Source organism: Nannobrachium achirus, assembly GCF_963921795.1.
Source record: "Nannobrachium achirus genome assembly, chromosome: 4".
NCBI lineage: Eukaryota > Metazoa > Chordata > Actinopteri > Myctophiformes > Myctophidae > Nannobrachium > Nannobrachium achirus.
This window is the reverse complement of record NC_137813.1, coordinates 14,737,113-14,752,093: the sequence shown is the minus strand read 5'-3', so window position 1 is coordinate 14,752,093 and position 14,981 is coordinate 14,737,113. Positions and strand designations below refer to the sequence as shown.

General features: G+C 42.2%; 1 protein-coding gene across 1 annotated transcript in view; it reads left to right on the top strand.

Moving 5' to 3' along the window:
• The window catches only part of LOC308282668 (shisa family member 6), a gene marked incomplete at both ends in the record, with an annotated part of 142,659 nt that overhangs the window by 109,238 nt on the left and 18,440 nt on the right, over window positions 1–14,981 (top strand). The window contains one exon of the mRNA XM_080723057.1: window positions 12,193–12,255. Coding sequence (XP_080579183.1) covers window positions 12,193–12,255 — 63 coding nt within the window. The remainder of the gene's footprint in view (window positions 1–12,192; window positions 12,256–14,981) is intronic.

Below are 14,981 nucleotides of genomic sequence, written 5' to 3'. Positions count from 1 at the left end.
ACCCCTAGTGACACTAGGGGTGGCACCGCGAGGCGTTGTGTGCTTGTAGATCTGCTATTTTCACTAGTCATATGCGACAGTCTTGTAGGATGAAGCATGGCTTTGCTTTACGATAGAACGTACAAATTGAAACTTGGAGACACAAGGTTTCTGCCCGACAGTGACGATATGATACAACGCAGGCAAATCATCAAAGATGGCTCCTGCTACCGGTCCTTTCTGAAACCTGCTCCCTCAGTGTGCTGAGTGAGATTATGCAGTTTAGCTTGTTGTGGCTTGGCTGATAGATAGATAGATACCTTTATTATCCCAAGGGGGAAATTCAGTTGTCCAGTTGTAGCATAGCAGTATACAGTATTTACAAAGTTACAGAGAAGTAAGAAAAAAGATAGATAAGAGGGAAAAAAAAGATCAGTACAGTACCAATAAAGAGAAGGTGCATCAATAGAGGGGGCTGGTTCAGCAACAAGTGTAAGTCTGTTGAGAATGAGGCACTCAAAAAGTGTCTATCAGTGGCATAGCATGCCAGAGATGGTCTGGAAGCTCTTTGCTTTATGCCGGATCTTTACCCGCCTTGAGAAGAGCAATATTTCTGGTTTTCCTTAAGCACTTTGGACTAAAACAAATTATAATAAAATAGAGGAAAACAATGGGGGCAGTTCCCTAATGCATATACAACTGGGGGTCCTTGGAAAAAAAGGGGGTTGATAATCACTGAAATTATACTGGAACCCAAATCCAGATAATAAAATCTTCAGTGATGATCTACCTCTGAGTCAAAGACCTTTAAGAGTCAATTTGTACGGCAGGTGGTCCCCGGACTCGAAGAATCAGGGTTTCATTGCATCACTTCCTTTATCTATCAATTCAAAAGGGAATAAATCAGAAGGAGAGACACAAAACAAAGCCGTAACCAGAGCGGGAAACATAGAGGTATTCATACCGTAGCTTAGTCACTTCATGGCTGTTCAAGTGATGTAACTGGCTGGAACACTTGCCGCGATGTTTACAGTGGAGACATCTCCCCAGTGTGAAAACTATGCTGGTGTCTCTTCAGAGTACATGACTGACGGAAACTCTTGCCACAATGTTTACAGTGGAAAGGTTTTTCTCCAGTGTGGATACGCAGGTGTGTCCTCAGATTAACTAAAATACTGAAACTCTTCTCGCACTGTTTACAGAAGAAAGGTTTTTCTCCAGTGTGAATACGCTGGTGTTTCCTTAGGTCATCTATCTGAATGAAACTCTTGGCACACTGTTTACATTGGAAAGGTTTTTCTCCAGTGTGGAACTGTGGATACGCTGGTGAGTTTTTAGACAACCTAACGTACTGAAACTCTTGTCACACTGTTTACAGCTGAAAGGTTTTTCTCCAGTGTGGACACGCTGGTGAGTCTTCAGGTTATCTGGCTTACTGAAACTCTTTCCACACTGTTTGCAAAGGAAAGGTTTTTCTCCAGTGTGGACATGCTTGTGTCTGTTCAGATGACCTGACATACTGAAAGTCCTACTACACAGTTTACATTCATGGTTTTCTTTCCTGCATAAGTCATCAGATCTAACTTTACTTCTTCCGGCTGAGTTAACGTCTTGGTAAGATCTCGATTCATCAGTTCCATCTCCTTTTCTCTGGTTGGTTATAGAGCTGGCAATTTGCAATTTTGTTGGTTCTTCATCAAAGCTGCTGCAATCGTTGGACTGCGATGTGGATGGAATCATTGGTTCTCTTTTGGTTTGGACGTTTGTCCACATCTTTTCTTCGCTCAATTCGCTCACTCACAAGGGCTTTGCAGGACGACTGAAGGAACACATAACACATCAATTGCACTACACAATGGCTCAAAAGATTCAGCTTGAAGTCACATTTTCTCTTGGATGTACTACTTATATAGAATTTGTTGACCGGATGTCTTGTCCGATGTCACACACACAACACAAACTGTTGCCAAGCATTCCAAACAGTGCTGATTTGTGCAGGCATCAGAGCAGTGCAATTAATGTATTGTATGGACATTGGACATTCTAAAGGCCCTTTCTCACTGGGCGTGATAACGATAAAAAAAATATTGTTTGTTTTCAATTGAAATGGATGGCAGCGTCCACACCACAATGATTAAGCTGTCATAATTGATGTGAATGATGACATATCGTTATCGTTATCTTTATTGTGTCCGTTGGGAATGAACCTTTAAGTTGAACATGTTTTTGAAAGTAGGTCAGTGTGGCTTGTTGTCAGTATCGGCCAAGAGCCATTGTTAAAGGAACCTATTTTCAACCTTAACTTTGTATGTTTGGCACTCACTAATGCTCATCATAAGAAGACAGCACCATGTATGTCAACTCCCGCTGTCACATTGTTGAGCTATGGACACTTCAGAAACCTGCCTACCAATGACATCATAAAAAAATCCTAAAAAGAAGCTAGGTTGAGAATCACTGGCAGTGGAATCATTATCCCACTTTATGTGTGTTTGTTACTTTACTTCCTTTCTGGGGAATCTGTCTCCAGACTTGTAAGGGAGAAAGAGACGTGTGAAGACCTATCGCTGTATGGGTGGAGTCATGATGTGTTGAAAAATGTTGTCGTGCGAAATATCTAGAAATGTGCAAAATCTCATTGAGCATTCTGTGTGACCTTTTGGTTGTCCAGAACCACCATGCGGCAATGTCTGAAGAATGCACGCTGTCTCTGTGTGAACCGTGCATCTGATGTCAGTACTGATCCCCTTATATGGAGGTAAAAATTACTCATACAAACAGATCTATAGATCTCCATGTATGGACATAAAAGGATCTGCCTTTTTTTAGTGGTACGTTTGAGTTCTCTGACAACATTGATAGCCGCTTATTTTGGGCTTGTTTTCAATAAACCTGGTTGCTTTTTCCCCCGCAAAATCTGGCAGAACCGTCAAGGTGACCGCTCTCCATTCCGACATGCTGCCATTCCGACATTGACTTCTTATTGTCGGAGTGGCAGGACTTCCATAGAGGTTAGGGTTAGTGTCGGAATGGGGGGGATGTCGGAATGGCAGCACACTGTCACAAGCGCTGGGTGGATTATATCTTCATATATTTGAGCTTCACACATTTTCTTCTTCATGAACTTCACAAGTTTTGTGAAAGTTGGTTATATGACAGTTTCCAGAGTCCCTTGCAATATTGCTGAACTCTCTGAGGTATTTTAACTCATATAGTGCCAATCCCGAGAAGACTCGTGAAAAGTACTCAGAGTACCCGGAGTGCCAATCCCGAGTATACTCGTGAAAAGTAATATATTACTGTAACGGCGGATATATTACCGAGTACAATGGCCGGAGGTCCGGAGCCGAAATCCGTCGCTGATTTCTCATCATCACGGCTCCACGAGCACAAAATAGTCATCCCATAACATTGAGGTGGACGGGGGATCTCATCTTTAATGTCCATTATCTCAAAACTACACTTTAGAAGCGAAGATGGAGGCAGATGCTCGCTTATGTTACACATGTATAAAAGCTCCGGTCCGCCATTACAACTCCACGTGGACAAGGATCGGTTCCGGCGCAGGACGCGATGACGTCAGACCGGAAGTGTTTATGCTGTGGACTTCTGGCCTTCAAAATAAGATAACGGGAGTGATGCCAGCCTGAAGGTGGCATCGTGGACTTTATAATCCGTTAATTTCAGGGGCACTAAATGAGTTTGCAACTCTGACTTCAGAAGGTTGACATTTCTGTATTATAAATCTTGTTTCGAGTGGTCTCGCAGACTCTCGCTGTAATATTGTAATATTATGAGATGAACAAAAGTTTAAAATATTTCACTGCAATGAATCTAGAATATATGAAAGTTTAATTCAAAATTATGATTAAATTATGGAAAAGAATGAACTTTTCCACAATCTTAATTTTTTGTATTCAATTCATCAGCATGTAGAATATTAACACATTGATACATGTTATCAACAAAGGAAAAGCAGCGGCAGTGCATGACCCTCATTTCCATTGGAATTCATATTTTAACTCTCCATTGTAGCTTTCTTATGCTTTTTCAGGACAGTTTTGACAGAAACAAGTGATTCACATCCTTGAATGGATGATGCCATGACATGCACGGGTGCCCCTCTGTTGTGGCTGTGGGTGTCACTCGCTTTGGAGAAGTAGATTGAAGGAAGGGACTCTTGGGACCAAAACATTGAATGAACCACTTAAGCCATATTTCAAATAGAGTGAGAACAATCACAATGATCTACAAGCTCACTGTGAGATTGTAGAACCTGCTATTTTCACTCTATTTGAAAATGTCTGTAGGCCTATGTTGTCAACCATCAATGCACTACTAAACTCTAGTCTAAACAGTCTAAACAGAAAAAGGATTAGGGTTTAATTTAGGGTTAATGTAGGGTTTCGAGGCAAGTCGTGCAGCAAGTACTGGATTGAGCTGATGGTAGGTGTGGTGCTCCACCTCAGCAGGTTTCTCACTTCACATTAGAAAATGTACTGTTCCTGAAGAATTCCATCTAACCTACTTATATAGGGTGATGTCACGTGAAGCTTGACCAATCCTCAAATCCCTTATATTGTCCAAACAGAAAAGGGAAAATTGCAGACCTCTCCATTCTGCAATCTTCTACATTCTATGTAATGGAGAAATCAAATACCTACTTATTCTCCGCACACACGCTCTAGTGATGAGCATCAACTGAACTCTAATCACGTGTAGCTTTGTGCGCGCCTTTACTTCTACTCCACTACATCTCAGAAGCAAATATTGTACTTTTACTCCACTACAATTCTTTTTGACAGCTTGTTCTTAGTTACTTTGTAGATTTCGATTATTAAAGGGATGTTCCACTTTCAAAACAACTTTTGATTTGCTTGATTCGATATTTGATATTATTCATTTTATCAGACACTCCCCATCCAGGGCCCATTCCTATACAAGTAGCATAATGAGTAGCTTTTACTTTTACTACTTTAAGTACATTTTGATACCAATACTTTTGTACTTTTGTAGGCTATACGGTGTGTGTGTGTGTGTTGCTGCTAGCTAGTGAGCCTGGCTCTTTGGCTGACTGGTAACGTACACGCCATCGGATATCGGGTTCCCAGGTTCGCCTCCCAGACGAGGCTACATCGGTGGCAGCGGTACAAATAGGTACTGTCGGGTGCTCCGTCAGTTCCTCGGTCGTTGTAGACCTTAAGCCCGGTAGTCGACGACAGTCCCCCCATGAGTCGCGCTCGGACCCCTCGGTTTCAGTCGAGCCTAGCCCCTGGCCGGCACGCGTGGTCGCGCTTCTGGGTAGAGGGCACGACTGTACGGTGTGTGCGTTGCTGCTTGCTTGTGAGCCTTGATTCTTTGGCTGACTTGTAACGTACATGCCATCGGATATCGGGTCCCGAGTTCGCCTCCCGGCCGAGGCTACACTTTTACTCAAGTCGATTTTGAGTTAGAGACTTTTACTTGTAACAGTGTATATCTACATTGCAGCACTGATGCTTTTGCTTAATTAAAACATGTGAGTATTCCATCCTGCACACACACACGCACACGCACGCACACGCACACACACACACACACACACACACACACACACACACACACACACACACACACACACACACACACACACACACAAAGGACAAACGGAGGTGAATTGTGCCAGCCGGCCCTCATGGTACAGTGCATCACAGTGTGCCAGCGTTGGGGCTCGGTACTGTAAGGCGTTCTGGCGGTGTCCATCAGGTCCCCCCAGCGCGAGCCGCTTAAAACAGATCTGGGTCACAGTGGGATCCCCCCTCCGTCTGCCCCGCGGACACACTCAGAAAGTGGCACAGCGCAGTGGTGGGAAAGAAGTACTCACTTACATGTTTTACTTACTATAGAGTGGTTGGTCCATATTTGGACTTCAGCCTTATCTTCCTGTGAGGAGAAATAAGCAGTTTGATGGCTGACAAGATGAGGGACAAGTTTTCCTCCAATCAGGATAGAGAGTGGGGCCTTCCTCCAATCATGGTTGAGTGGGGGCGGGCCTTGTGCTGCCCCGGCTACGTGATCATGATTGGAGAAAGGCCCCCGCCTGTCACCTACATGTAAACTGAAAAACGTAAGTGAAATCACTTATACCCCTACCTTTAAGTAAATGTACTTAGTTACTTTACACCACTGAACACAGTGCATGTACTAGGAGTGTAACGATACATGTTAATAGCGATTCGATACATATCACGATACATGGTTGACGATACGATACATGGGCGATATTGGTTCATTCATGGCGATACGATACGATTCGGTTCAATGATTTAAAATCGATATAGCAACTATTTAGCGAAGAAATGTAATCTGTGTGAAAGGTGAGGATAGTGCAGGTTTTTAAGGGAAACATGTATTATTATAGATATAAATAAGTAAACACAGTGATTATCTGCCAAATACATTGACATTGTGTATTGACAAACCTGCACCTTGACATGAACCCAGAGATTACACACATTTATCAATAGACCAGTGTAGCTATATGGAAAGGAAAAGTAATTGAACCCCTCCTTTTCATTTTTTTTCTTCTTAAAAATGCTAAATGAAGGTCGTCTATTTTCGGTGCATGATATCACACTGAACTAAGCATAATCAAGTCAATACTGAAGATGTGGCGTAACGGCATGGATTTCTACACAGAGAGGACGATTCTTTCAACATAAGATGCTGCATTCAAGTTCAGGAGAGTTTGAACAAGACAATTCTCTTGAATGCTGCCTTGCGGCATGGAAAGAGGGCATTTGCATTTCTTTCACCATAGTGAAAACTGCATTCATGGTCTGGAGAGAGAGAGAGAGCACTTTTTACAGACGGATAAAGGGGCAGGGGCTCATAGCCTGGAACCAGACCAATCCAACTGGGCAAAAATAAATGCCCTTGGTGAATATGGATCTGGCCCCGCTCAATTGTGAATCCATTTCCTCTCCCCCAAAATTTGGGGGAACCAGTCGGGGGCCGGGGCCCAGCAATGGTCTGGTCTAACCAATCGTGTCCAGAGAATTTTTTTTAACCCACCCCTTGGAATTGAAAATTGGAATTGAAAGGTCCAGACTAATATCCGATACGCAGTGAGGAATTAGTATGAGGAACGCACTATCCGATACGCAGTGAGGAATTAGTATGAACACGCCAGGCTAAGGGGCTCAAGCCCCCTTTGGTGTCTATGCGTGCACGTGCCTGCTTCGCAGTACCTGTTCCTTCTGGCTCAGACGTCGGCGAGTCATGCAGCTTGAGATGGTATGCGTAGACACGTGCGAGGGTGGACAGCCACAAGTGGCGTCGAGTCCCATTTGCCATTCCGCTCGTGCCACCTCCTCCCTCTCCTTATCATCATCTGGAGGGTCAAGCGGCCCGCAGTCACGAGCCGTCGCGGCGGCAACACGCCGGCCCACATCACTTGACTGCTCTTCAGTTAATGGGAGATATCGATGGCGCTGTCGGTCAGCGGGGAAACCTTGTTCTGGAAACGGAGTAAAAAGAGAAAGAAAAAAAAAAGAACCTGCTTTCCAAATGGATTTGATGGAGTTATAATTCAGTCACAAGCTCTTCTTGCTGATATACTTTCTGTTGATTACATTTTCATAAAACCCATATACAGACACGATTCATCACCTTCACTTAGGGGTGGGGGGGGGGGGGGGTCGTGGACAGTGGTGGAGATAAGTACAATTTCGACTTACTTTTACTTTAATTGAGTATGTTAATTTTTGTCTGTAGGCCTACTTTATTATACATCTACTCCGCTACATCTCAGAGTATTGTACTTTTTAGTCCACTAAAATGTTTTGATAACTTTAGTTACAGCTTACTTTGCAGATTCAGATCAACTACAACATTAACCACTTAAGTCCTTTTTTAATAAGTACTTTTACTTTGGTACTGCAAGTATATTTTGATGCCCGCCTTTGTACTTTGATTCAAGTAAATCAAATTCAAATACAGGTGCGTGCGTGCGTGCGTGCGTGCGTGCGTGCGTGCGTGCGTGCAATATACAAATGGTGCTAGTTTTGAGGATTAATCTAATAATAATGAGTGGCCCCCTCCAAATCATCCGGAACTACAAATATTCATCAGAAACTGACCAGAACTCTGACCACGGGACTCTGACAATCAATGAATACCTTTGCAACCACTATATTAACAGCAAGTGGTAAGGTATATAATGAACTTTTCAACATAGATTTACATATATATCACCTGAAATGAGCAAGGCACTTATTCTCTGCGTGGTGACATTATTAATTTTGCTGTAAAAAAAGGGATTTGCAACACAGCTTTACAAATTGAGATCTCCATCACAGCAACGTTACTTCAAGTCACTTGAAACATTCTCTGACTCAATCTCTCCGACAAAGTGCACAGATTTCCCTCAACGACGGGACAAAATTAAAGCTTTATTTGGCAGCGTCTTCCTATTTGCATTTAAATATCTTCATCTATCATCGCGTTGGAGTTTTAGACACAACAACACAGGACATTAATTCATGTCGGGAAAGACTAAGTTCTTTAGACATGCTCATTTGAGTGACGGGCCTGTTGTTGTTTTTTTTTTGTCCGAGTTTCTATCGTCAAATGTGATTTGTGGCGATGTGACAGATTCTCTGTGGGTGAAGTTAGACAACATTTCATTCCTGACTATTAATCAATTCTGTAAACTTTGCATAAAACACACTTGCGAGCGTGAAAATGACTTGCTATTAATATTTATCTCGGGGAGGGAGGGGGGGTGGTGGTGGTTGTAAACAGTACTTTTGGGATTAACTTTGGTTTGGCTCAACTGCTCAAGAAATTCACTTTATTATTCCGTTGCATATCTGGGCCTAGGACTGCTAATCAATATTTAATATCGACCCCATCCTGTTATAAATATTTCATTGACACTTTGGAAAGTAGGGTCTGTTTCTAGTAATACTGATTAACAGAACTGATACATTTCAAACGGTTTTTCAGTCATACACGTTTATCCAAGGGATCGATTACAGAGGTTCCAGAAAGAAGCGCAGAGTGAACCCGCTGTGAACTTTGGGTAGCGAAAACAGATTTATAACCAAATAAAAGGCAACCTTGAAACAATTCGCAACTACCTCGAAATTGAGTCTTTGCAACAGAAACCGTTTAAGGCCCCCGACGGATACAAAGCATCAACGGTCCTCGCGTCAAGATCATTTTGAAGCATCAAAGTGTCTCTGCTGTAGTAGTGTTGATTTTGTCGACTGAAACTATATGACGGAAAATGTTCGCAGACTATCTTTTTTAACTTTACGAAAACTAAATATGAGCTAAGCTATGATGACCAGGGCGTCACAAGGGGTAGGAAAGTGGGACTGAGTTACCAGGGCCCAAGTTGGAGGGGCCCTAGTAACTTTAGCTATTTTTGAAAAGTCGTGAAAATGTGTGCAAATCTTTGAATATGTATTTTTTAAGTGAACATTTGTAACTAAAATTTTGCTTCCGGGAGGGGGTCCCTGGAACAAAATATTTTGAGATGGGGGTCCGTGGCCAAATTCATATCATTTTGGGGGTCCTTCACATGAAAAATTTTGAGCATCACTGACATGGAAACATGGGTTTCTTGCACACATTTTCAAAAATGTTCAAACATAGCAGATCTACAAGCTCGCAGCGCGGCACTCGGTGCCGCGCTGTGAGCTTGTATATCTGATATTTTTAAATAGTTAACATTCATGGGGGGCCCGCAGTGAATCCTTGTACCCAGGGCCCAGAATTTGGTGTGACGCCCCTGATGATGACTAAAACTAAGGCTAAGGATAGTGGAGAAGAGAACCAGAATCCACTGTATCCACCGTGGATCTAGTGCAGCTGGTCCGGTCCATACTGCCTCCCGCCCATCAACCAGGAAGACACAATCTGTCACACAACTGCACAAGACTGCAGGAAATGTCCATGTGCTGCTGCACTCATAACGCATCCTCTCTTCAAAATCAAGGTCGATGATGCGGCAAAGTGTCGACAAGTGACTTAATTGTGGCAAAGATTTGAAATTGTTATGTTGTTAAAAATTCCCAAACTTTCCAGGCCGGGACCAAGCTTCACGGGTCGCTTAATGAAAATAACTCATAAATAACACCGCTCACTTCACACTGGGTGTGATTTTTTAAATCTCTTGGACCCTCAATCTGCTATAAAATACTCTGTGCTTATTAATCCCTGAGAGTTACAGACCTGTAAGTGTCCATTTGGGCCCCTGGTGGTCTCCCAATCCTCACCACGAGAAGCTGTGCTATCATTCCTTCAACTTAATTGTAACATCACAGGTTTACTGGTGTGAAGAAGTGGGTGAAATTAGTTTTCTTGCGGCAGCTTCATCATTTCGTTGTTTTCAGAAAGGAAGGGGGTGCCAGGAGAGGGAGGACAGGGAGAAAATTGAACAGTGCAGAAACACGTCAAAGAGAACAAAACGAGTCAAAGATATCTAAATACTGTACGTTACTGCAGCATAAGACCAGCAGATACCTTATGTATATTAGGTTAAACATAAGGTGCAACACATCGGTAGATCCACATAACAGCAGGTACCGGTATATACCTGTATGTAGTCCTGCACAAGAATAAAAAAATACAAATATGAATGCATTGGGCAGGTCCACATACTGTAGAATGTGTACCACATAGGGCAGAAATGTCACAGGTCAAGATCCACATGTCAGGTCCACAGGGAAAGTAAAGTCTGCATAGAGAAGCAAGATTCCGGAACACTTTCCTGTTGACGGGTCAGCCTGGTGATGATAGTTGGTGGTCAGGCCTTGTTCAACAGTTTTAATGGTAGCTGCAACAGTTGTTCAGAAATCTGGAGGTGCCTGGCCGCGGTCTTAGTATAGGGGTGTGACTGTTGTTGTTGTTGTTGTTGCTGGGGTGGCGTCTTCTTGTACAGCTCCTGGGAGGGAGGGAAGCTCCCCTCCCCCATTATGTGCTAGGCTGGCCGCACCGCGACCACAGTTATCCTGGTGAACCTGAGCGCAACGGTGGGAGCGTGGGAGTGTGGGGAACACACTCACTGACTATTGCCGATGATGGAGAGGGTATATAGCTTTAGGCCTATGTATTGAGAGGCATTCTTGCCGATTCCGGAAGAGACTCGTCGCCAATTGCAAGATATGTAAAGGTTATTTGGGGCCATGATGATAACCTCTTCTTCCCACTACTAGAAATGTATTTTGTCTATGTTATTGTTTACAACCACAATTATTCATGTGTGGCAAGATCACGGTTCCACTAGTTTTCTAGTAGGCTAGTGTAGGCAACCCTCCTTGCCCACCGTTGCGCTCACCACTCACTATATAGGTTCTTCCCTTCTTAGGGTGGTGCAGTGTCCATACCAGGCAGTGACAGAGTCCGGTATGGAAACTGCAGTGCCCGCGAACAGATGTGGTGTGGATATCGCATTCCACTCCACATCAACATTTCTGGGTGGCACGAGGCTCCTTATTTCCCTGAGTCACTTATCAAAGCGTTCAGGCAGTTTGCACCACCAGTAGTCTCGCGTAGCCAGACAACTATTCCACAATCTCCGAATGCGAATGCTATATAGAGTCTGGAACGGCAGCTCCCGAACGGCGAGTAGCGGAGGTAGCCACTGCTGCACTGAACTGCAGTCCCATTGCAAACATAACAGAAACACAATAGCTCAGACAAAGTCATTCGAGTAGCCTATTCTTGTTATGGGTGTATAGTTTAAGAAAACGTTTGAAAACATCATGGAAGTAACACCAATAACACCAGAGAAAGATGAAATAACGCCCCCAGAAATATTGAAAGGAGACATAATGCTTCCAGTAGGACATGTTATTGTTACTGCACCAAGGGAGCGGTTGCGTCACATCCGCTTTATCTCGCACTCATCGTTTCTATTTCCGTTTGCCAGATTGTATGCCGGGAGTATTTGCCCAAATCGCGGAGGCAACAGTCTGGCCTCGCGAGACTACACCACCAGCGCCTGTCTCAAGCAACAAAAACACAAGCAACATGGAAAATGACAGGCGCCAGCTTAGAGGTGTAATGTTTAAACAAAACAAATGTTTTTGACCGGCCAAAATGTATATTGATTATTTCACAATCATAACTTTTTTGCTTGTAATACCTTTTTGGCAGGCTTTGTGTTATTATTGTAATTATTATTATTTGTTGACATAACACAATGTGTTGTTCTCACAACAGGTAACCCCCAACAGGACTACCAGCGTAGTCACATGGACCTCACCGCCCTCACACCCAAAATGGGTAGGTACAGTAGACACAGTCATAAGCCATGCAATGCATGATTGTCAATGTAACTAATTTTATAATAATAGTAGTAATAGTAGTAGTATCCATTGCTCTATATGGCAGGCTGGAGCATGGGTGAATGTGGTACGGCAATGTGTGAATGTATGTGGTTCATGTATGTTGTTTTGCTGGGTGTCTGTGGGTTTTTATGAATATTAAACCGATGAAAACTATTGAACAGAGCTTAATTGGATCCATTTTAACCATTTCCTGAAAAGTAACAGTTTGGTTTACACCCGACGGCGACAATATTATAGGAAAAGTACAGGCTTTCCTGTACTTTGTCCGAAGTTTTTCCTGGAAATACTTCTTTCCCCATGGTTCTTTTCACTTTTTAGCCTTGCTAATTTTTCTCTTTTGTCACTGAAAACAAGTGTCATTTTTCGACACTTCTTTTCATTGGGGGGAAAAAATAATCTGAGCAGCATTTACATAACAACACCTTTGCAAATGCCCTCTTTTCTCACTGTCAATGTTCTGACAATTTACCGACAAATTAATAATCCACCGTCTTGCCGATGGCATGGCGTGCAAAGTTCTCAAATGGCACCTCTGTATTCCTTAAAGCAGGGGTCTTTTAACGTTTTCAGGCCAAGGACCCCTTAGCTGAGAGAGCGATGAAACAGGGACCCCCCTCAGCCTTTTCATAGATTCCATATAGTTTCATTGTTTGACAGCATGATCGATCATCAGTGTATTTTGAATTCATGTCAATTTGTTTTCAGATATTTGAACCGTCACTACTTAATAAATCTGCTATTTTGGCTTAAGTTCTCAGAATATGGACACTAGGGTTCAAGTGGTTAATATAAAAAAAGGAGAAAAAAAACTTCTATCACTCAAATGAGGACCCCCCTGCTTTAAGGCAGGGGTCTTCAACAGGGTTGTCCGGGACCCCTAGGGGGTCCTCAGAGTTACTACAGGGGGTCCTCCAACTCTTTGTGTGATAGAAACCTTTTTCCTCCTTTTTTATATTAACCACTTGAATCCTAGCATCCATATCCAGAGAACTTTAGCCAAAAATAGCAGATCTACAAGCTCACAACGCCTCGCAGTGTTGTGAGCTTGTAGATCGGCTATTTTCTGCAAAGACGTTTGGCCTAGAGGAGAAAAAGAGCAGACTAAGTACAGAGTGAAATGCCAAAGTAAAGTATCTGAAAACACAAATTGACATGAATCCAAAATACAATGATGATTGTGCTGTCAAACAATGAAACTATATGGAATCATATAGGGGGTCCCTGCTTCATCTCTCTCTCTCAACTAAGGGGTCCTTGGCCTGAAAACGTTGAAGACCCCTGCCCTAGTTGATACTAAACGACACACAAAAGCAACAAAATAGCAGATGTATACAAGCTTGAAACTATCTAGCCTGTAGATCTGCTACATTTGAATTTGAATCCTGAAAGACAGGGGTGGAAAAAGTACTCAAATTTATAGTCCGGAATTTAAAATGTACTTGAGTAAAAGTAGGAAAGTGTTGGCATCAAAATGTACTTAAAGTACCAAAAGTAAAAGTACAAAAATGTACAAAAATGTTTGAAAATAGCAAATCTACAAGCTCACAGCAGTTGTGAGCTTCTAGATTGGCTATTTTCAAATTGTCTGGGTATAAAATAGGGCTACAGTGGTTTTAACGTATGTTTTAGTATATTATAATGAATAGCTGCACAGTAACTAATATAAATGTAGTGAAGTAAAAGTACAATATTTTGGTCCAAGATGTAGTAAAGGTAAAGGTATTGGAAATTGGAAATACTCAAGTAAAGTAATACCTCAGGGGCGATATCTGAGCCGTGTACAAGTGGGAAGCCAGCCAATAAGATGCTGTTTCCTAGATATTATCTGAATGTAATTATAGACCATTTAGAATAGCCAAGGACAAAAGTATTCATCACAACGGGAAATTAAAACCAGTGATATTATTATTATTAGTATTATTAAATTAAAGTATCTACCGGTATACCGCAATATAACCATATGCAGTTACAACTAAAAATGCTCAAGTAATGTTTTACAAAAGTATCAGCGTTAGCCAGTGTAATACGTAATAAAGTAAAAGCACTCGTGTTTTTTCGAAATCTTTCAAAAAAAAAATAGCAGATCTACAAGCTCACAATGCGTTGTGAGCTTGTTGATTGAATTGGTTGTATAATCTGCAATGTAACTATTGTAACTCGAGCTGTCAAACTATTTTAGGGGAGTAAAATAAATACATTTGTGCCTCTAAAATCGATTAAGTATTGAAAAATGGAAACGATCAAGTAAAGTAAAAGTACCTTAAACCATTTAGGCCAAGAATTATTGAATGCTTTAACTATTGAAAAATAGCAGATATACAAGCTCACAGCGCGGCACCGAGTGCCGCGCTGCAAGCTTGTAGATCTGCTATTTTTGAAAAATATGTGCAAATCTTTGAATATATGTATTTTTAAGGCGAACATTTGTAACTCAAATTTTGCTTCGGGATGGTCCCTGGAACTAAATATTTTGAGATGGGGGGTCCGTGGTCAAATACATATAATTCTGGGGGTCCTTCACATGAAAAAGTTTGAGAACCACTGACATAGTAGTCTCTCAAGAACAGACTAACTGAGCTCCAGTTAAGTGAAAAGGACCTTTTCTTTGACGATGGCTGGCCAGATTGCTGACATAGAAACATATTTTTTTTCTCTCCAAAA